The sequence below is a fragment of the Embiotoca jacksoni genome, unplaced genomic scaffold, assembly GCF_022577435.1.
Source record: "Embiotoca jacksoni isolate LCO1_2020_lvr unplaced genomic scaffold, fEmbJac1.0.p SCAF_16, whole genome shotgun sequence".
Taxonomy (NCBI): domain Eukaryota; kingdom Metazoa; phylum Chordata; class Actinopteri; family Embiotocidae; genus Embiotoca; species Embiotoca jacksoni.
In genome coordinates this window covers 8,687,697-8,708,820 of record NW_027185296.1, presented here as the reverse complement: position 1 = coordinate 8,708,820, position 21,124 = coordinate 8,687,697, and the positions used below count along the sequence as shown (strand labels likewise).

General features: G+C 42.3%; 1 protein-coding gene across 6 annotated transcripts; it reads left to right on the top strand.

Moving 5' to 3' along the window:
* The first annotated feature begins 667 nt into the window (after positions 1–667).
* On the top strand, positions 668–20,495 carry nek1 (NIMA-related kinase 1). Of its 6 annotated transcripts, none has more exons than XM_069150743.1 (35): positions 668–727; positions 1,120–1,268; positions 1,365–1,461; positions 1,571–1,668; positions 1,922–2,005; positions 2,107–2,174; positions 2,269–2,355; positions 2,839–2,893; positions 3,159–3,359; positions 3,486–3,516; positions 4,494–4,606; positions 4,896–4,961; positions 5,289–5,348; positions 5,427–5,474; positions 5,701–5,781; positions 6,755–6,936; positions 7,017–7,139; positions 7,244–7,346; positions 8,588–8,674; positions 9,152–9,235; positions 9,340–9,417; positions 10,261–10,356; positions 10,460–10,657; positions 10,754–10,807; positions 10,930–11,314; positions 11,414–11,590; positions 13,410–13,586; positions 13,700–13,805; positions 14,018–14,094; positions 14,183–14,400; positions 15,687–15,841; positions 16,180–16,595; positions 16,920–17,053; positions 17,165–17,297; positions 19,707–20,495. In XM_069150743.1, exons 2-35 carry the CDS (start codon positions 1,152–1,154, stop codon positions 19,718–19,720), a joined length of 4,203 nt encoding a protein of 1,400 aa, XP_069006844.1. In that variant the 5' UTR covers positions 668–727; positions 1,120–1,151; the 3' UTR covers positions 19,721–20,495. The 6 variants fall into 6 exon arrangements, with proteins under 6 accessions (XP_069006844.1, XP_069006843.1, XP_069006842.1 ...); XM_069150742.1 differs by having other exon boundaries at positions 3,444–3,516; positions 7,020–7,139; XM_069150741.1 differs by having other exon boundaries at positions 3,444–3,516.
* Positions 20,496–21,124: the final 629 nt, after the last annotated feature.

Sequence of the window (21,124 nt, the reverse complement as noted above, 5' to 3'; positions counted from 1 at the left end):
TGTCCGACGTTCAAGTGTTTGAGTGACAGCTTTCCGCAAATGTAACTGAAATTCAGTTTTACAAACGTTCATTCATAAAATATATCTGACAATTATATCTGCATTTTAAATGGAAATTCAAAAACACGAGTTATTGTGCTATGAGATTTGTGTGTGTGTGTGTGTGTGTGTGTGTGTGTGTGTGTGCATATATTATGTACTTACGCTATTTTTCCCGCATTAAATTAAAGTTGTCTTTGTGTGTAAATTCAGTTTTAAGACCAGTTTAACACGTAACTTAACAAGATCCCAGAAGCATGTGATGATGAACAGTGGGATTCAGATTCAAAACAAAGCGAAGCCCTGGGGTTTTTTTTTTTGAGAAAATACTATAAACACATTTGTAGAATAAAAACTTGCTAAAATTATATTATGGAGTAATTTTGGTTGGTCAGAAAAAAACAATAAAAAAAAAACCGCGGCGCGCCGAGCTCTCCACGGTCCCGACACTTCCGTGGTAGGGTTATGGTTGCTATGGAAAATGTCCACAGCAACAGTGACGCTGGGGGTGGAGACTCGGCCGTCATTCAGTGTAAAAGATGATCGACAGCTGTGTAAACCAATCCGCTCCCGGAATTTTCAAGGTGACCAATGAAACTGCAGGAAAAGATAGCAGAAGTTAGATAGAGAGCCCGAGGACTGTAGCAAGTGCCAGAACCTCTGAGACAGCAGCGAAAAAAGACTAATGGTAAGCCAAGTATCAGCCACCTAACAGCATCCACACCGAGCTACCTATTGATCTACATTAATTATATGACTAGTGTCGTGCGTTCACAGGGCATACGTTTTGTGGAGGGTGGGCTTGGTCTCCCGTCTTCGTCTACCTACTATGTAACGGTAACGTTAGCTGTCTTGCTACCAATCGTGTTGTGTCTCAGCATCACAGCCCGTCTGAAGCGAGGGATCGTTGTCCTCAACAGAGCTGACATTACTGCATATTTACAGGACGTCAACGCAATTATGACTCCTGGAGTTAACAACGGCGGGTCAAATTGATGCCATTTGCACAAGTGCCGTCACTGAAGCGTTGATCAGAGCCTTGTCGGTGTGAACACAGCCTCACCGTGTTCTTCTTTGCAGACCCTGCATGAGGAGCCAGCCATCCCAGTAACATGGACAAGTACGAAAAGGTGAAGAAAATCGGGGAAGGCTCTTTTGGAAAAGCCGTCCTTGTCAAATCCATTGCGGATGGACACCAATATGTCATCAAGGAAATTGGCATATCAGGAGTAAGATCCTCTGCATAATGTCACACCAGCCTCACATGTCGCAGTCAGTGTTTTCCCACCTTGCTCTACAACTTTCCCTGTTTGTTACTTTGACAGATGTCAAGCAAAGAGAGGCAAGAATCTGGAAAAGAAGTTGCTGTTCTTGCCAACATGAGTCATCCCAACATTGTCCAGTATAAGGAGTCTTTTGAAGGTGTTCACACCATCCTAACAGTCAACATGAAGAATCCCGGAGGTGGCTCATTACAGTATTTCCACCACACACACTGTTAACCACATACTGTCATTTCTTCTCTTTTCAGAGGGGGGGTGCCTGTATATTGTGATGGACTACTGTGAGGGTGGAGACTTGTTCAAAAAGATCAACTCTCAGAAAGGATTGCTGTTCTCAGAAGAGCAAGTGAGCCACTAACACTTGGAGACAATCATGAATGTTTTGGATAAATCTGTTGACAGGCTGGAACAGTGTAGAACATGTGGATTGAACTGATCAGATTCCTTCTTTTTGTACCCTTTAGTTGAACCATATTTATCCTCTTGTAGTGTTTTGTGATATATTTTGCTTGAGTTGCTCTTTCATTAGACTTGCAAATAATGTTCAGTGTAAAAGTTGATACCATGTAATGCGACTTACTGTCTTCTCCTTTTCCAAGATCATGGATTGGTTTGTGCAGATTTGCCTGGCACTGAAGCACGTGCATGATCGGAAAATCCTCCACAGGGACATTAAATCCCAGGTACTGCTTCATATACCACAAGATCCTTCTTTGAGTGACGGCAGGTTGTTTATTTGTCATGTATTGCTTTATTTACATGTCTTCTCATCATGTCTACATAGAACATATTTTTGACAAAAGATGGGACTGTGCAGCTTGGTGACTTTGGAATTGCAAGGGTACTGAACAGGTATGTGCAATATCGTCTGAATAGACCTGTATATCTTTAAAAAGACAGGATTTGGACGTTGTAAAGTCGAATACATTTGCTTTCTCTTTTCCAGCACTGTAGAACTTGCAAGAACATGCATAGGAACACCATATTACCTGTCACCAGAGATCTGCGAAAACAAACCATACAACAACAAAAGGTACTTGATGCTCTTGACTACAAGGATTTTATTGTTTGTCTCATTACTGATGTAAATTAGCTTTCAACAGTATTCCTTGGGAAAGCTCAGTCCCTATTGAATTGTGCACCATGCAGGATTCGGTAGTGGCTTCAGGGTGATGTAAGGATATCATGTCTCATCTTTATTAACTGAACCTGCTTGTGAATATGTACAACCGGAAGCTAGTATTGATTTCCTATTGAACTATTTTAAGTATGCATGTTATCTAATCTACTTTAGTTACAACCAATGAAGTAAATTTAGCAGTTTATCTGTTTGGTGTGGAAGTCTTTCAGTAATAAAGTCCCTTTTTTCCTCCAGGTTATAATAAAGAAAGTAAAGGGCTTGCAAGTGACTGTTGATACCTTATCGATTGAATGTAAACTTACCCCAGAACTCATCCCTGCCTGTCCGTCTGTATGCTCTCTCCTCTAATTTCCCCTACTTTCCCTCCTTCTGCAGTGATATTTGGGCCCTAGGGTGTGTCCTATATGAAATGTGCACTCTTAAGCATGCAGTAAGTATTCTGTGTCTGAGCTGTTTACTAAATAATGTATATTTAATGCCATTCATGCAGCATTGCCGTCCTTTCTGACAATCAGATATAGCCTCTATATACTATAACTAAAATATTTTAGTTTGTGTCTTATAATCAAATCTGTGTAGACTCATTCACTCTCATTTTGATATTCCCTACTTTGCTCCATCATTGCAGTATGATTTGCCTGCAGTCATTTCTATGCAGTGGGTCTAACTGTGTCTCTGCATGTGTTTCTTCTCAGTTTGAGGCTGGCAACATGAAGAACTTAGTTCTGAAGATAATTCGCGGCTCATACCCGCCAGTGTCCGTTCACTACTCCCAAGACCTGCGCTCTCTCCTGGCACAGCTGTTTAAACGCAACCCTCGGGAGAGGCCCTCAGTCAACAGCATACTGGACAAACCTTTCCTCTCCTGTAGGATAGAGAGGTTTCTCACACCACAGGTAGGGCGAACAGTTAGTTGTCTTAGATACAGACTTAACATGCATAAATCAGACTGTGTACATCCCTGCATTACTCGTTTCCAGATCATTGCTCAGGAATTCCGCCATACTTTTCTTCACAAGCAGCCTAAAGTGGGCGTGACGCAGATGCCATCAGGTGAGCAAACTCTGTAGCTTTGTGCAATATCGGTCTGCCACAGCATCATTTTAGCTTCCACCCCCAGGCATTCCCTCTAGGTGAATTTCAACTGCAAAAATGAATGCAAAATTATCCAATCTCTTGAGATTTGCCCAATATTTGCTCTGCTAAAGGCATTAAAACATAAAGTAATCCAGCAAACAAAATCTGCTTTATCAACAAAAATAACTCCTCATTTACAGTCAGTTTGGCTCGTCAACCTCTGCTATCATCAAAACAAACCATGTGCTGGTTACTGGAAAACAGGGACTGGCAGTTTATGGGAAATTTGGTCTTATTGGGAAAATTTGGCCACCAGCTGAGACTTCCCTGTCTAGTGTTGTCATACAGTGTGTTAAATTACATGAGTTTTATACACACAGTCATTAGCGATTGCTCTTTGTTTTTGTACACACGGTATGTGTTGAATTAATAATATTTAAAAATCATTCAAAACCCTTCTTTTTACAGATGTTGTTTACGTATTCTTCACAGACTGTCTTTTTTGTAAAGTTACGTCGGTGTTGGGTAACTTTCAGACCAAGGGTTCTTCAAGTTGGGAAAATAAAAAAAGACTGCCACTAAAATGTGACGAATTATTTCTTTAATGTGCAGTATGCTTTTTATTAGTGTGACAAAGCTGTAAAGAGGCTTCCACCCACTCCTCCCTCACCTACATAGTTAGATCAGGAGGTGTAGAATGACGGAGAAGTAATTGGACTTCATCCACACACACCTTCTACTGTAATGTTCTGCTAGCTGCTATGAACCACAAGCCATATTGTATTTTTTGTATGGATATGATAGTAGTATTATTGAAACCTGAACTTCTGCAATGCTGGCGGGACTGTCATCAATCCTAGTCTTTATCGTTAGCCTGTGCAGTTTCCAGCTGTAGTCTCTGCTGTGATATATTGACAAAGAAAATGTTCATTGTTCCACACCGCTCACCACAGCCCAGAAGATTACAAAACCAGCCAGTAAATACGGAGTGCCTTTAACTGCGAGGAAGGTGTCAGACGGAGCCAAAAAGCCTGTGGAGAGGAAACCAGCTGTGAAACATAAACCGGTTAGTAGGATCTTATTCATATTTATGAGAAATTGTTATGATTTTTGAGCTTCAACTGTGGGTTTTTTTTTCCTTTTTTGTCAAAAAAAGTCTGTTTGGTGTTGAGCTCCTAGTCTGGAATGTCAGCAGCTTCTCTCGTGTGTGTGTGTGTGTGTGTGTGTGTGTGTGTGTGTGTGTGTGTGTGTGTGTGTGTGTGTGTGTGTGTGTGTGTGTGTGTGTGTGTGTGTGTGTGTGTGTGCATCACACTGTGTTGCCAACCTCCTGAACCCCAGTGTCATATGTTGCTTAGGCCCCTCTCCCAGCAGCCCCCCAGAGAAGAGTGAGTCAAGTGGAGGAAGAGAGGAAAAAACACGAGGTACAGCTGAGAGCCCCCATATAACTTGTGCACCCTATTAGATTTCCCTCCGTTTTCTCTCCACATTCACCCACACATGACGGTCCCTTCTTACCAGCATTTTCAGTTTTATATCTTCTCATTCCGCTTGATCCCTATCTTCACCCGTTTTCTGCTCCTGGCCCATTTGGAGTGTCTGTGCCTGATTTAGCTTACAATTTTAACCAACCTTTCCCTCCTCGCCTACCTGTCCTGTGACAGAGAAGTCCTGCTGCTCCTCTTACGTCAAAGCGGGTTTCTCTAAGATGTCTTTTTCAGTGTTTAAGATGCTTTTGTCTTTTTCTACAGGAGGGCTTCAGAAAGAAAAGGATGGAGCTGATTGAGAAAGAAAGGAAACAGAGAGAGCAGGTGAGCTTATTGTTACGTTTCTGTAAAACGTATGAGAGTTATTACACTTGATAGTTTTCTGATCTGTGTCTCCTTCAGATGTTCCTGTTCAAAGCAGAGCAAATGAAGAGATATGAAAAGGAAAAGGTGGGTGGTGAATTTCTACCTTGTGGGTAAAGTTATAGTTCCTCTTTTTTGAACTAAAAAGGTCATTTTACTGCCGGTCTAGTGTTGAATTATGAGAAATTGTATGGGCTTGTCCTCCATAAGTGCCTCACCTCCTGATATTCTGCTAGATGATTTATCTGAGCCTCGAACACCACTCAAACACTCTGCATAGCTCCAGCTACAACTTAATAGCAATCTCTTACAGATCAATCGAATAAACCAAGCCAGAGAACAAGGCTGGAAGCATGTGTTGAGTTCTAGTGGAGGTAGCAGCCCAGAGAGGAAGGTAATTGATACCGACTTCCTTTTTTATGACACTACTCAGGGAATATTTTATTGTAAATACCTTTTGTGATTACATTAACATGCAGTGTTTCCCACTGGTTGAGATTCTTGATGGTGGTGGGTGGTGCGGCCGTAGTCAATATGCATGCAGAGACTAATCCGTTTTGGAGGGGGAGAGTGTAACCCAGACTATTTTCTGTGGCAACAATTTATAGTTGTCCCCTGAACGCCTCTCTTGCACACTATTGGTAGACACTAACTAAGCAACTGTACACGGAGAAGCCTCTAGTCCCAATCATAGACTGTTGATAAAAAGGTCCCCACTCAGTTACTGCAGCGTTCTACCGTTCTAAGATTTACCCAAGCAAACACCCAGTGGTTCCCCTATCACTAGGTTCCTGGTGCCCCCTGAAAGAAACACAGGACTAGATCAAAATCCAGTATTTGGCTGGACTGTGTGTGAAATGCTTAAATGTTGAAATGAGGGCTTTTAATTTGAAAGTCACAGCATGCAGCTGACCGAATCTGTTGTGACACACATTCAGGTCAATATTTATAGCTGGCCCTGCTGTTGCTCAGTGTGAGAGCCTCTGCTGCATTTTGCTGACTCCGACTGTCGCTCTAGTTTTTCTCTTCTCTCTGTGATTCATGAAGGGCGGGGTTCAGCCCTCACCGCAGAGCAGAGGAGGGAAAGGTAACCTCAAACATCCAACACAATAGCAGAACAAACAGCTACAGGAGAGGCAGAGCGAGAGAAGATTGTCCACGAGTTAAAGGATTGTGGATGGTGTCGTTCTCTGGCAGATTTCAAAAAATTAAAAATTAAAAAAATGCGTCACCAATATACTTGGGCGTCCGTTTATATACCCGGGCTGCCAACCCAAATAAAGTGTATGTATGGGAAACACTGACATGATCAGTTGTTATTCAGCTCTAAAGTCTGGCTCACAACAACTTTTGTTCTTTAAACTCAGTGTTTTGTAGGAGGTGGGTGGAGAGCGGCAGGTGTTCGCCCTCCTGTTCCAGGTGCTGCTCAGGCTTCAGCCAACAGAAGCCCATATGAACACTACCAAGCTACTCTGGACCAAATGGCTAAACCACAGCCTAAAGATGTCAGCAGGGAGGCGTCCTCAGCAAGACCAGGCAGTCCCATTCGGTATGTTCAGATGTCGGCTTTTCTTTGGATCTTTGAGTGTGTTAAAGGATTGTTGTAATTGTACTGGCTGTGTGTGTTAGAAGAGTACCAGCTGCTGCTGGCCCAGTGTTGCCCAACGGCTCTGCCCGGCACCTGAACCCTGATGCAATCAAGAGAGAAATTCAGAGGCTGCAGCATGTTTCAAAACAAGCCCACATTAGTAGGTCAGTCGATCAGTCAATGACACGACCTGATACAATCTGCATTCCAGCTCCTTTCATAATGTAAAAGCTTTGGTAAAATATTTGTTACTGTGTTTGCTTTTCAGGCAGCGTAGTCACATGGCAGCTGGACGGACCTGTCAGGTTGAGGAGTTTTTACAGCGCAAGAGAGAAGCGATGCTCAACAAAGTCCGTGCTGAAGGACAGCTGGTACGTTGTATGACTTATGTAATTTTATGGTTAATCTATCGAGTATTTAGCCCTGTTATTAAAATTAGAGCTCGACTGGTACCGGGCTGATTCCAATACTGATGTTAAATAGAAATTAGAATAAGTAAGAAGTTAGAAATTCTAATATTGATATATCAGCTGATATTCTTTATATATATCTATACTGTGCATACATGCTATATAATGATCCCTGAAATATGGTTATCAAAAAATATGGACACTGAAGATGTAATGGAAGCAGGATATGTTACATTTTACACAAAAAAAAACGTAACCTTCACAGGGAATTTAATAATTATAAATGACTATTTAAAATTCACTATTCATATTTATATACTATTCAAATTTATTCAAAGCATCTTTTTCTGCATTAAGTTGTGTTTTTATATCAGCCAACATACATACTGATACTGAATATCTGTGAGATGCCAATATGAGCATACAAAATGATCCGGCCAATACAAGTCGAGCTCTAATTGAAATACTGAATTATGACTCTTTGCATATCGGGTGCAATTCAATACTGACTGAGGTGAAAAGGGACACTAATGGTTTATTTCAAATATTCTGATTCTTAAAAGTTCCAGTAGGTTAATTTCATATTAATGCTGAAATAAATGTTTAATTTTAACTGCAAAAGCTGCTGAAATCAGCCAACTTTCTGCCACTTTAACTTATCATTTTGGTTTATTGGTTTATGAGGTTGGGACCCACTAGCTGGATCGTTGGACAGTTCAAATTTAATGACGTTTGCTAACACATGCATCCATCAAAGAGGACAAGTAAACTGTTGTCTGTTTGTTTTGGAGCTCTTCTGCACTCTAGGGTAGAAGTGCACTTAAGGAGCTTGGACCTCCTCTCAGCTCTGTGACTGTTTAATTAACATTTTCCTGTTAGGGGTGTGGCAGCTGTTTATGGGGGACAAATTATATTTTTATTATTCAGATCAGTTCAATGAATCTGGTGACCTCGTGTACAACTTTTCATAGTATTTCTCACCTTCAGCCTGAGCAGAAATCTAATCAGACAAAATAATTGGATCTGACAATCTGACATTGGCGCCTTTTGGCTTTACATGGTGTCAATTGTTTCTGGATTAATATAAAAATGTTGATCACTGCACCTTTAATTATATCGTGGCCCAAACTGGTGATCACTGGCAGCTATAGATGTTAGGGCCTGCGTCCTTCTAAAGTCTGGTTCAATTGAACCGTGAACAGGGCACTCGGCAAAACCTGTCTGCAAACTATGGAAGCCGTGCGGGTGCGCTTTGGTGCAGGAGACCGAAAGCCAACAAAGAGGAGGAGGTAGGAGCTCGGGCCTGAATGCCCAGCCTCACACTCCACCTCACTCATAGCACGTCTGGCTTGGCACGTCTGCATAAACCCCCCCGTGACGCACCCACAACTCAACCCAGCAGTTCCAAGTCATCCTTGCATAATGTTTGCTGTTCTGCTGTGAGCTGTTTATTTATCCCAATAATGGCTGTTGTCCCACCTCATTTTATGAGTTGCGTTTCAGATTTATCTATGGATTTTTCATGGCACTGTTGTCATTTTTACTCTGTCTGAATGGCTGATGTGTTCATGTGTTAATACCAGCATCATATTATGTTTTGTCATGTAAAACCATGTATTTTTATTAATGCTAATTAAGCATGTGGTTATTTATTTGTATGACTATGACTGCTAATATAAATGCCACAGTCGACCCTGTGTTGTCTGCAGCAGTGTGTTCAGCAGTTCACCGTTCAGTGTGTGTAACATTTCTGCGTTTGTTCTCAGGAGTACTTGGGAAGACTGAGGCAGATCCGCTTACAGAACTTCAATGAACGTCAGCAGATCAAAGCCCGACTCAGAGGAGAGAAGGTACATCCCTTCTCATCTCTGAATCTGAGAGCTCCTGTAATCAAAGTGCTTTCAGGTCTCTCTGACATTTGGTCTCCTGTCTGCTGCTTGTGTTTGTGTTTCAGTATGACAGTGATGGTTCTGACAGCCAGGAGTCCAGCGAGGAGGCAGAGCTCAGGAGAAAGAAGATAGAAGCTTTAAAAGTGAGTCTACGGCGAGCACTGAGCAATTGCATTTTGAAATATGCCACATTTATTTAATAACCCTATTTATAGAGCTCTTTTCACTGAATGAAATGACACCCCAACAGAGAGATGATGTCAGTCAGTGTGAGCAGAACTCTTCATGACTACTTCAATCAAAAACTACTGTGCAATCAAAAAGAGACTTCTTTTGTGGAGAGGGGGAAGCAATAGGTTTAATGAGTAAGTATTCCACGTCGCTTGATCAATATCAGCTCCTATATTCCACACATTTTGTGTCCATAGGTATTTTTTGATTTCACCATGGACCTGAAACTTGAGCAGGAAGCACACATCATTTACACCAAATGTTTTCCCTCAGACGCCTCAAAACGTCACAATAGAACTCTATATTGACAGTCTGACCCTGACGAACAAATTTACAACCCCACAACTATTAAAGATAACCCACCTGGATGTGCTCCTGACCTGACACCCTCCTACCTTAAACCCTTTTGAATATGCAAGTGCCCCTCAAAACACCTCACCTGGCTCATTGCTTCACTGTTGTCGATTTTCGGAAGCATTTCAAGGGTCTCTGTCGCCCTCTGCTGAAGTCACGGGGAAATCGCAGATGCACAAATTCCAGTGGTCACAAAAACGTGGTAACACAGCGACGTAACTTTGTATACTTACTCACAAAAGTGATTGCTTCCCCCTGCTCCATCGCTGCACAGGAACAGTCTCTGAACTTTTTGATCACACCTTGTTTTATTGAGACATCCTTTTTGTTTGAAACGCTTATTTTGATCATCAGTGTTTGTTCTTGGTTTAATATCTTTTGTGTATGCATGTACCTGCCAGGCTCAAGCAAACGCCCGTGCTGCTGTACTGAAAGAGCAACTGGAGAAGAAGAGGAGAGAAGCGCACGAGAGAGAAAAGAGAGCCTGGGAGGACCATGTAAGCTCTCATGCTCACATCCCTCAGGGCACACTATCACCTGGCCTTAGCTGCTGCATCAGTTTAGGTGTAGACTAATCTGCGCTGTCGTGTATTGTTGAAGCTCGCGGTTCGAGGGGTGAAGGTTGGCGTGTCGGCGGGAAGCGTAGCGGCGCCGGTAGCAGTAGCAGTATCTGACAGTCCTCTCCCACAGCCCAGCACCTCTCAGCCGGACCATGCTGCCAAAGCTCCAGTTCCACCTGCATCCAAACCCTCCACCTCAGCTATTTCCATGACTGCTGCACTGAAGAACGTTGGAGCAGTCAGTATACATTCATACGGTGTATCACACCTCATATCACGGGACTGTTTGAGTGTATATTCCCTGGATGTATACATTTTCAAATTTTTTTGGCAGATTACTCCACTCAAAGAAAAGTTGCCTGAACCAGAGACTGCTACAGTGATCCAGGTGAGCTGATTGGTTGTTGAGAATCATTTAATAAAGTTACAATGAGCAGACAAGAAGGCAGTTTTCATTGATAAACCGCCACCCTCAAAAGATGATGTAATTTCATGCTTTTTGTCTAACAGAGTGAGAAAAAGCAGATTCTGCGCAGACTAAACCAGAACCTAAAATCCCAGAGCCCGGTGGAGGAGGTTGAGGCGTCGCCTCCAGCCCTTGCAGAGCCGAGTCCTGCTCCCCAGCAGGACCAGTCGGACCCAGAGAGACGCCCCTCCTCAAACGGAGACCGGAGGAAGTGGGAAGCAGCGGAACTGCCTGTACTTCCTGTGGCCCAACAAACCTTAGAGCAGTCATGTGCCACAACAAGCAGTGAACAGATGTCATTAGCCACCCCAGTGTCTCCACAAGATGGACCGCCCTCTGGTGTTGACAGGAAGAAGTGGGAGGCTGGCATTCCACTCATCCTCTCAGTAGCCCAACAAACTCTAGAGGAGACATGCATCACAACCATCGGTGAGTGATCGTGCAGAGCTCCTGAAAATTGTTGATGAGGTTTGTTGCGAGTCCACTTTCTCTCTCAGTGTCTCTCTTTGTATGCTTGTGTGGTCGCAGAGCAAACAGCAGGGGAGGTTATCCAGATGGCGAGGCTGCAGGACGAAACCCCCAGGAAGGTGTGGGGAGCGAGTCCAGTCTCTCAGGTGCTGAGAGTGCTTCAGGAGGCAGAGCTCCAGCCCCTCACCCAGCAGCTGGAGAATGTCACCATTTGCGAGGACGAGTTTTCTAGTCCTGGTCAGTCTTCATTCAATCTACTTGTTCTTTATTATGCAATCAGAAGGAGAAGCAGAGGAAACCTTGATGCATTATTCAAATATTCTAACCTCTGCCTTTTGTAAGTTTTTTTTTATGGAAGCCATTATGTTTCAGAGTCGTTCGTCTTGATGTTCCTATTTTTACAATTTGTCCTGAACGTCCACGTGGACTCAAAGATGTACTGATTAGGTTTTGGTGGTCAAAGTCACTGTACTTTTACAAAACATGTTAGTAACTGAAGAATTCGTGTTTCTTTTCAAATCTTTTTATTGATTTTGCAAATACTTTAGACAGAAAAGGAGAACAGGACTATCCCCAAGAAGTTGGGATATACAAAACATTACATGCAGCTGTGTGTCGCTTGGAGGTAGTGTAACTGTGACAAACTGTCACTGGTTGGATTGCAGCATCGTTCAAATAGTTTATGAAAGGTTTCCAGGTGTCGTCGAAGGAGTCACTGGAGTCTCTGAGTGAGAATCTGATCTTTTCAAGTTTTATATGATTTAAGATCTCTTTTAACCAACTGCTGTGTGAAGGCGGGAGGGCATGTTTCCACTTGAATAATATGAGGTGTGTAGCTAAAAGGCAAGGATGCGTAGCCCTGTCGACGGCAGATCGAGTCTTTCAGGTGGTTGAGTTCCAAATAGTGCTGTGAAGGGTTCGGGGTCAAGTTTTATACCCAGTACTGTCCCAAGTGTATTGAATATTTGATCCCAAAAAAATGTAAAAATTTTGGCAGGACCAAAACATATGGGTATGGTTGGCAGGTGACTGTTTGCACCTACTGCAGCTGTCATTCGTATTTGGGTTGATTTTAGCCAGACGGGCATTTGTGTAGTCTACACAAAATAAAACCTTGCATTGCAGCAGCCGCACTGAAGTATTCATGTTTAATAGGATACAAAACATTAAGTGAGGACATTTTCTATCCAGAAAGGGAAGATTGTGACCATATTCCACATTTGGCCGGATGCTGAATTAGTGGCACTAATCTTGGCTGTCCACCTTGAAACTGTGCTGATTGTATTGATCTTTTTTGCTGTTGCATTGAAGATGTGTAAGAAGCATTTGGAACTTGGAGTTTCTTTGCAGCAACATATGAAGCATCGTCTACTGTCACGGCAACAACTTTGTCTTCTATCAGAATCAGTTTTATTGGGTAAATGTGTGTGAATACATAGAAGAAATTTGACAGTTTTTTTGTTTCTCTCAACTGATTTACACACTAATACAGTAGACATGCAGCCGAACAAGACAATACACTTAATACCTTTTAATTAAATTCCTTCAAAGTTTTCACTACATATATTAGATGACTCTGGACGGACATGGATGTAAACTGCAACTTTACTAGTTGGAGGAGTTATACAACCGCGAGGCGGCAATTCTAGTTTTAATATTGTATTCATCATTGTGATTATTTTTTGTTGAGAGTTTAATCATTTTGTCATTATTTTGTCATTCTTCTCTGCACTAATGTACACCTTTATATTTAAACAACCAAAGAAAGGGATGGAAAAGATTCTTTGTGTCACAGTGAGACACTCTGGATCATGTTTCCAGTATGTGATACTTCTTGAAAATGATACTCTTTTTGGGGTTCAGCTGCAAATGGCAGAGTACTACATGAAGTGTGTCTGAATTTAAACTCTGTATTTACTGTGTGACACACGGACACATTAAAGCCCCTTTTTAAATGGTTTAAGCTGTTTTCTTATTGTGCCAGTTTAAAGAATGCATACTTTTATTTGATGTACTAGCTGTATGTTCATTTAATATGGTCTCATATTCTCCCCAGATAAGCCTAACCAGGCAGCACCAGCAGCTGCTGACATTGTGAGGACACCTAAAGACGTGTCGACCTCTGCTGTGGCTCAGAGACCTGCTGCTTCAAACGAGGCTTCACGTCAGGAAACGTCTGAAGCCGGAGCAGCTGAAAGAGTGACACTGCCACCAAACCTCACTGAGACTCAGGGTTAGGATTTCACTCAGCCTGATATTGATCACATATTTTGCTTTTTATGTCAAAGTATATTTTCGGTAGTTCAATAGTTTCAGTACGTCCTTTCTGGCCTGAATTCCTTTTAGATCCAGCAGACTTGGAGTCGATTGTTTTGGATGAGGGTCTCAAACAGGCCTCACATCCCCCAGCTGGTGTGCAGCAGGCGTGGGAGCAGGAAGCTCAACAGCAAATGTGACTATCTATTGTTCTAAACTATTTGTATTAAATCTGAAATTTGCCCTTTCATACTAAAATCTTTTTTTTTACTCACACCATTATGATTTAAAACTCCTTTTTAAGTATATTTATGCCCATAGTTAAGTTATTTTTTTCTTCAAATAGATGAATAAAATGTGATTTAAATTATAAGTACATATTTAAATACCCTTGTATTTCTCTTACAGGCCACCAGAGGGCATCACAAGACCAACAGACACCAAGGAGGTTGAGAAGAGTGCAGAGAAACCAACTGAATCATCTGGTTAGATTAATGCCCAGTGAGCCAAAGCCACTTTTGTTCAGTGTAATTATTATCTTAATTAAATTTGTCCTTCCTTCTCTCTGTGCAGGTTTACCACAATGTGAGGAGCCACTGTTTATGAAGCTGTGCTCCCCGGCCCACCGACGCACCGCTGCCCTCGCAATCCTCTCAGCCCAGTCGTCCATGGATGACTCGTCGTCCTCTTTGGCCTCTCGCTCACGCTCCGTCTCACCTCTGCGCTCCAAGCACCAGGATGCGCTCCTCATTGGACTCTCCACGGGCATGTTTGATTCCAACAACCCCAAGGTGATTACCCATTGAACATTTTCACTTCTGTCTGGAAACTGCTTTGCATAATAAGTAAAGTAATTATCTAAAGTTTGAAATGACTGAATTGAGTCCGGGATGTTTTTAGCTGTTAGTGTGATCAGGTGTTTCAGGTGATGTAGAGGCCTGTGTGGTATTTTGGGTCGGACTTCAGACTTCTTTATTAATGAGGAGGGCAGGAATGGAGCCAGAGCCATTAATCACACACTCTGAGCCGGCAGGGGGTCTGATAAGACACAAAGACCATCCATCAACCTATATCTATAATAACCTCTTTCAGGGACATCGAGATCCGCAGAGCCGAACTCAACACACACGAACACACAAAGAGCTACGTGTAATGAACGTGTCCCAATACCACTGCCCCTTCCACCGACCTCTCCTTCGCCTTTACTTTTGTATTGATAGTTATCTCATCGGGTCCTACAATGGTGAAATTGATGTGTTTTTTCAATATATTTCCAATCTTAATAATGATAAACTTCTAAACTGTTTATACATTCCTTTTCAAAACAAAGTTAGAAAGTGATTTACATGGAAGAACCACAATTAAAAGATAATTCAAAGACTGTTGCAAATAAAATCAGCAACTAAAATAATACAAGTAGAATGAAGAAAATCCTCAATGATATAAAACTACAACATTAATAACAAAACGGGTAATAAATGTTAGAAATAAATAACGGTGTACTGGAATTAATAAAGGGCTCATTTTAAGATGTCACTGATCAAAGCCTCAGGCAGGAGGTTCCACAGCTGAGGGGCTCGTTCACCTTTAGTGTTGATGCAGGACTCGGGAACAGCCAGCAGAGATCTGACTGACGATCTGAGGCTCCACTCAGTGCCTCAAGCTCAGAGGGAGAGCAGCAACTCAGCAGTCTAGCTGGGAGCTAATCCATGAAGTGATTTTAATGTGCTCTATAGGATCTTGAAATAAGTTCTAAAACTGAATGGCAACCAGTGAGCTTGTCTTCTTGTATTTGTTAAAAGCTAATCTGTGTTTTGTACCAGCTGAAGGCGTGAGAGGTTTTTTTGGCTGAACCCTGAATTACAGTCATCTAATCAGGTGAAATAAAAGCGTGGATGATCTTCCCGAGATCAGGCTGTGACAGAACTGACCTGTATTTTTTTGATGCTCCTTGATTCCTAAAAACATGATTGAACAATGTTTGAAGTTTGTTTTTCAAATGAAAAGTCACTGTCAGATATTCCACCACGTCAATCAGTGCTTGTCTAATGTCGCCGTGTTTGCTTGGTTCTGTCAGATGCTGCGGACGTGCTCTCTGCCAGACCTCAGTCGACTCTTCGGCTCTCAGCGGGACACTGCGGTGACAAGCGACGCTAACGCTGTTCCAAACAACCTGGAAATCGAGGACCTGGATGAGGCAGCTAAAGATGATGACCAGTCAGAGACTGAGGAGTAAGACAAACACAAATGTTGTCTCTAAAGCAGAAACATGTTCAGGCCCTCCTCTGTGGGAACGGGGAAGGCTTTATCTTCTTTGTTGTACTGTTTGTCAGTTGACAAAGACTTTCATTGTAAAATCTCTATTACTTCTTATCCTGTTTCTGCAGTGATGAAAGACACGTAATTTAATAGTGACAGATATTTTGCCTTAGTCTCATTCTGTCAATCATTCTCAGTGTGACAGACCCACATTATAAAAGGATGTCGGTCTCTTTTCTCCAAAAAGAACTTTACAAATCCAGCGAGTTAAAAGCATACTGTGTGTGATAACACTGTGTTCTGTTCCTCAGTGCATATGAGGACGAAGATCTGCGGGACATCAGGGCCTCCATGGAGAGACTCCTCCAAGAAGAAGGTGACATAATGAGGGGACCCCCGGAGGTCGGAGCAGGAGACTTTAATGGAAACCCACCGGAGGGCCGAGACCAGGAGCTTTTCAACAGGATGGCAGCTGACATGGAGCAGGACAACAATCAGATGGCTGTGGATGAGGACGATGATGATGAAGAAGAAGAAGAAGAAGAGGAGGAGGAGGATGAGGAGGAAGAAGAAGAAGAAGGCGAGGAGGACGAGGATGAGGAGGACGAGAATGAGGAATGCTCTAATGGGAGTCCTGGCGATGAGGAGGCAGGGGAGTTGTTGACCAATGGTGTGGGAGAAGAGAACCACAGCAATAACAGCCAGCTCAATGAAGAGTGGCATTCAGGTAGGAGGGAGTGTCACAGGTTGGTGAAATTACAAGACTTATGAAACTATTTTGATGATGATAGATCATTATTTTCATCCAAGAACAACCATCAGCTCACACTTTCTATTTGGTTGTTTAATCTTACTTCACTGTAGTTTGGAGGAAAACTTAAAAGACTACTGAACTTGTAAGAGTTCATCTTGAATTCATATTTTATGTCAGCTGCTTTTAATAAGTGAAAAAAAAAAAGGTTGTATTTGGGAAAACCAAGCAGCTTCCCAGTGATCAAAACCAAGACGTGTAACAGTGTAATGAGACATAAGAAGCTCTGCTCTTCTATAGATGGCAGCGGAGAGGACCAGGGCGGAGAGGCTGAGCATCACGACAGCATCTTCAGTCGGCTGGAAGAGCTTCGCTTCAACCTGGAGCAGCAGATGGGTTTTGAGAAGTTCATTGAGGCCTATAATAAGATTAAGGTATGAAATATTTAGTATTTCTCCCCTCAAAAACCCTGCAGTCATCCGTGCAACCTCACAGTTACAGTGCTAAAAACAAGCGACGACGTGTTCGTTGTTTTGGTGCTCCAGGCTATACATGAGGATGAAGATGAGAATATTGACCTGGGCTCCAGTTTGGTCTTCAGCATTCTGGGAACTGAGCACCAGCATCTGTATCCCAACATCCTGCATCTAGTGATGGCAGACGGCGCTTATCAAGAAGGTCAGTGGCAGTAGTTTGTAGTGACTGGGCAAGCACATGCTTTTGTTTATTCTGTCTTTTTTTTTTTTTTTTGTCTCCTCTTTTATTTTATTCATCTCTATTTACAACAAATGTCTTTCTTCCTGAGTTTTCGTTCAGAAGTACATGTGCATCTCTCTTCATCGTTCTGGTCAGTAACAGCATCATCTGTGTCAGAGCACAGCGAGTGTTTCGTCTCGTCCCTAAAACCCTCTTGTCTCACATCGCTGCAGCTTCACCAAGTCGTGGAAGGAACTAAGCAGACGTGAAACGCACCCTTAACTCTGTCTGTCTGCTCGGCGTTGCTCTGCGCCGAGTCTGTTGTCAGACCGGGGCCACAGCAGAAATAGAAAGTTCGGGGGTGGAGGAGAGGGGAGGGAGGGGGGTAGTTCTTTTGAGCTTGAAAGGTCCCCTCAGGACAGGAGCAGCCTTCAGATACATTTTCTCACTGAACAGCTCGATGTCACCGTTCTTTTGTTTTCTATTTTTACTGTCTTCTGAAGGGAAGATGGAGGATGCAAATGTCAGATTTCTCCCTCGAGGACTTGTCTCAAAGATCTGTGAAAGATGGCTCTTATCCATTCACCACCAGGTGTATTTGGAAGTAATTTTTAAGGCGGCTATCAGAATACAAACGCGTACTGTAGTGATGCAGCTTAGTCCATTGAGTGTTGTCACAACTAATAATCCATCGCATTCAATCTTTAAATTCAAGTTTGAGAAGACACTGCTGTGAGACTTAAGTCAATTCTGATGTCTGCTCTAGTTTTGGGGCATTGAGTTACCAAAGTACAGATAAAAACCGATAAGAATCCTATCTTATTTTTTTTAGACTGAATTCTTTCTAGATGGCTGTCGATGGTTCACTAAAACTCCAGTTAACCTGTACGGTTAACAAGACTTTGTGACGTACAGCTGTGTTGTGAGTTAAATGCTAAAAATCAGCATAGTTTGCTAATGTTTACCATGTTCACCATCTTAATTTAGCATCTTAGCATGCTGACATTTGCTGATTAACCACACAGTACAGCTGAGGCTGACTGGCATACCATCTTACTTCATCCAGAGGGGGACCATGAATTCAGTTCAGTTGTATTTGATAAGTGCAGAGGAGCCGTATGATTAAATTCATTCATCCTATTCGGGGGCGACAGCAAGTCAGCCAGCTCGGCCAGATCATCTCAACTGGAGGAGTCATATAACATGCACATACACTTAGATCCCTAAAACACAGAAGGATTAGTAAGCTGACCTAGATGTTTTTAGCATATGCACCAAACAAACGGTGTGCCATCCAATGATGTAATTAGTAACAGCGCAAGTGGTGCAACACGCTGGGGCCCAGAAGCTGTCGGGGGTCCCTGTAAGAATTTCAGGACGGGCCTTCTCGCATATAAACCATGTAACACTGTCTTCACAGTAATAACTGGACCAGTATTTGATTGTGGTACATAGACCGATAGATAGGTGGATTGATCGATACCATGTTTTTGAGTCATAGTCTTAATTTATGTATATTTATTTGTCCTTTTTGAAATATTCCAAAACTACTGTTTAATGTTTTACTAAAAATGAAGAGGTTGTTATTTCTACCCAAAACAAAATTCATTTGGTTGCTTTATTCTCAAAAGAAGGCATACTGGGAAATTTGTTTCGCCAATGACCTCACTACTGTCATTTGTGATAACTGGCATTGACATCGGGACAATTTTGTCTCAGCAGTTCAACCTTCTAGCAAAAAGCCCTTCAGCAAAAAAAGTTAGCAGCATAGACAGATATGTGTGTGCAGCTGCCATCTTTGAACACAGCATCCTGTTGTTCTTATCACATCTATGGGATCAATTGTGTGCCTATCCACTAAATATAGATAGAGATATGGTAAATGTCTGGTCCAAACTGAAATATCTTAATGAATTACTATCTGATAGATTACCATGACATTGTCTACAACGTGGTGGATGAACTGACCATCGGTAGAGGCATGCTGTTTGCATGGCTAAACTGTATGGTGGAAGGCTTGGCGTGATTAACTGTCCACTACAACAAGAGTTGAGTTTTGTGATGGAAATTGTGGAGATGAGGGGAAGAAGGCAGAGGAGACCGTTCTGGGTGACAACGCAGCGATGTTTATTGGCAGCAGTTCCATCGAGGAGAGAGGCCACAACATGTGGCTGTGCCCGGTTGCGAAACCTCTCTGTCTGTGCTCTCACAAGGGCTCCACTATGAGGAACACATTAGTTCCAATAAGGACCATGTGTCTTTTTTTCTGGTTCATAACATTTTGTCTGTTTCTCTTCTCATTTATGGTGAACACAGTCCAACCAAAGTCCTTTGGTTCTCAAATGAATTATCTGTCCCAACATGATTCTCTTTATGTTCTCTGTCTTTTAGATAATGATGAATAATGTTCTGTGCAATGGAGCTGCTGGCGGCTACGACAATCTGCTGGCTATCTGATGTCTTCCCATGACGCACATCATTGGCAGAAGGATCTATGCATGACGTGTCGCAGCCACACATCTGACAGTGTTTCAGGCACACTTGCATGATGTATAACTCGTACCCTGGAGACTGTATTTCATACTTTGACTATCAGCACCTGACACCATTTTCTAACCCGTGCTTAGAAGATACATGTTCCTATCAACCAAAGTTAACTCCAAGGTTCAGTAAATGTTTATGAAAGTCTACGTCTGTGACACGTGTATCGTCACATGGGTTAACTCTGCTAAGTTTCACTTTGTTGTTGGTTCAGTTGGAGTCTTCAGTGGCATTTTATTTTGGCGGGTAAAGATCTGGTCCTCTCAGGTGCTCTCTTCCTGTCTCACACACCAACCGGGTCACCCTTAACCCAGATGAACCAGGATTCCTTCAAAACCAGTCAAACCTCCTTTTTCTTACTACTGTTCTCTATTATCTAATACATTTTCCACATTTCTTACTGCTTCAGTTAACCCAAATCAAGTATAAAGGTTTTTGTGAGTGAGACTGCTGTATGTTGCCATGGTACTGTAGCAAAGGCTGTGGCTGGTCGATGTGTGGGCCAGGTGAGACTGAAGTTCAGTGCACAGAGTTGTACTGATGATGTAAGCGGCGGTAGAGACGATAACATTAATACATATTTGATTCTAAATTAAATATTGTACATTTCTTTATATATAATAAACTTTTTTTTCCCAAAAAAAACCTGAAGACTTGCTGTTTCTTTCTGCTTCACTGCCTACAATCTCCAAAAAGTTTTTAATAAACCCTCAAATAAGACATGTGGTTTCAAGAGAGGTTTAGAAGAAGACCAGGTCATCAGACTGCGGTGCACTGTTGAGCACACGAGACTATTTTCATCCGCAGCCCTTCCATAGAACACTCATCCATCTGTCAGCTCGCAAGATTTATTTGTAGTTGCACTCCCTGCGGTATAATATAACACGAGCCTTCAGTGTTCTAACACCATGTGTGATTTAGCGTGACAGGAGAGATGCGTGTGTTTCCTCTGAGTTGACTTCAGCAGCAGTAATAGCAGTAGCATCCTTCCAGTAATAATAAACAAAGCACTTTGGTCATGGAGCTTTGCAGCTTCTCATGACTTTGAATTTTATATGAAAGTCCAGACACTGGACACTTAGTGTTAATTTCTTTTCTTCTAATTTATTCATCCAAATTTTGGCTTTATTTTCAAATTTTTCTTTGGTTAGAAAGTAACATGCATCAAGTGTGAACTAGTCAGCTGTGGAGTTAGTCTACGAGGTGCTGTGCTCACAACACACAATTAAATTTTGCCTACGAGGTAATGAATGACAACATTGATTTCC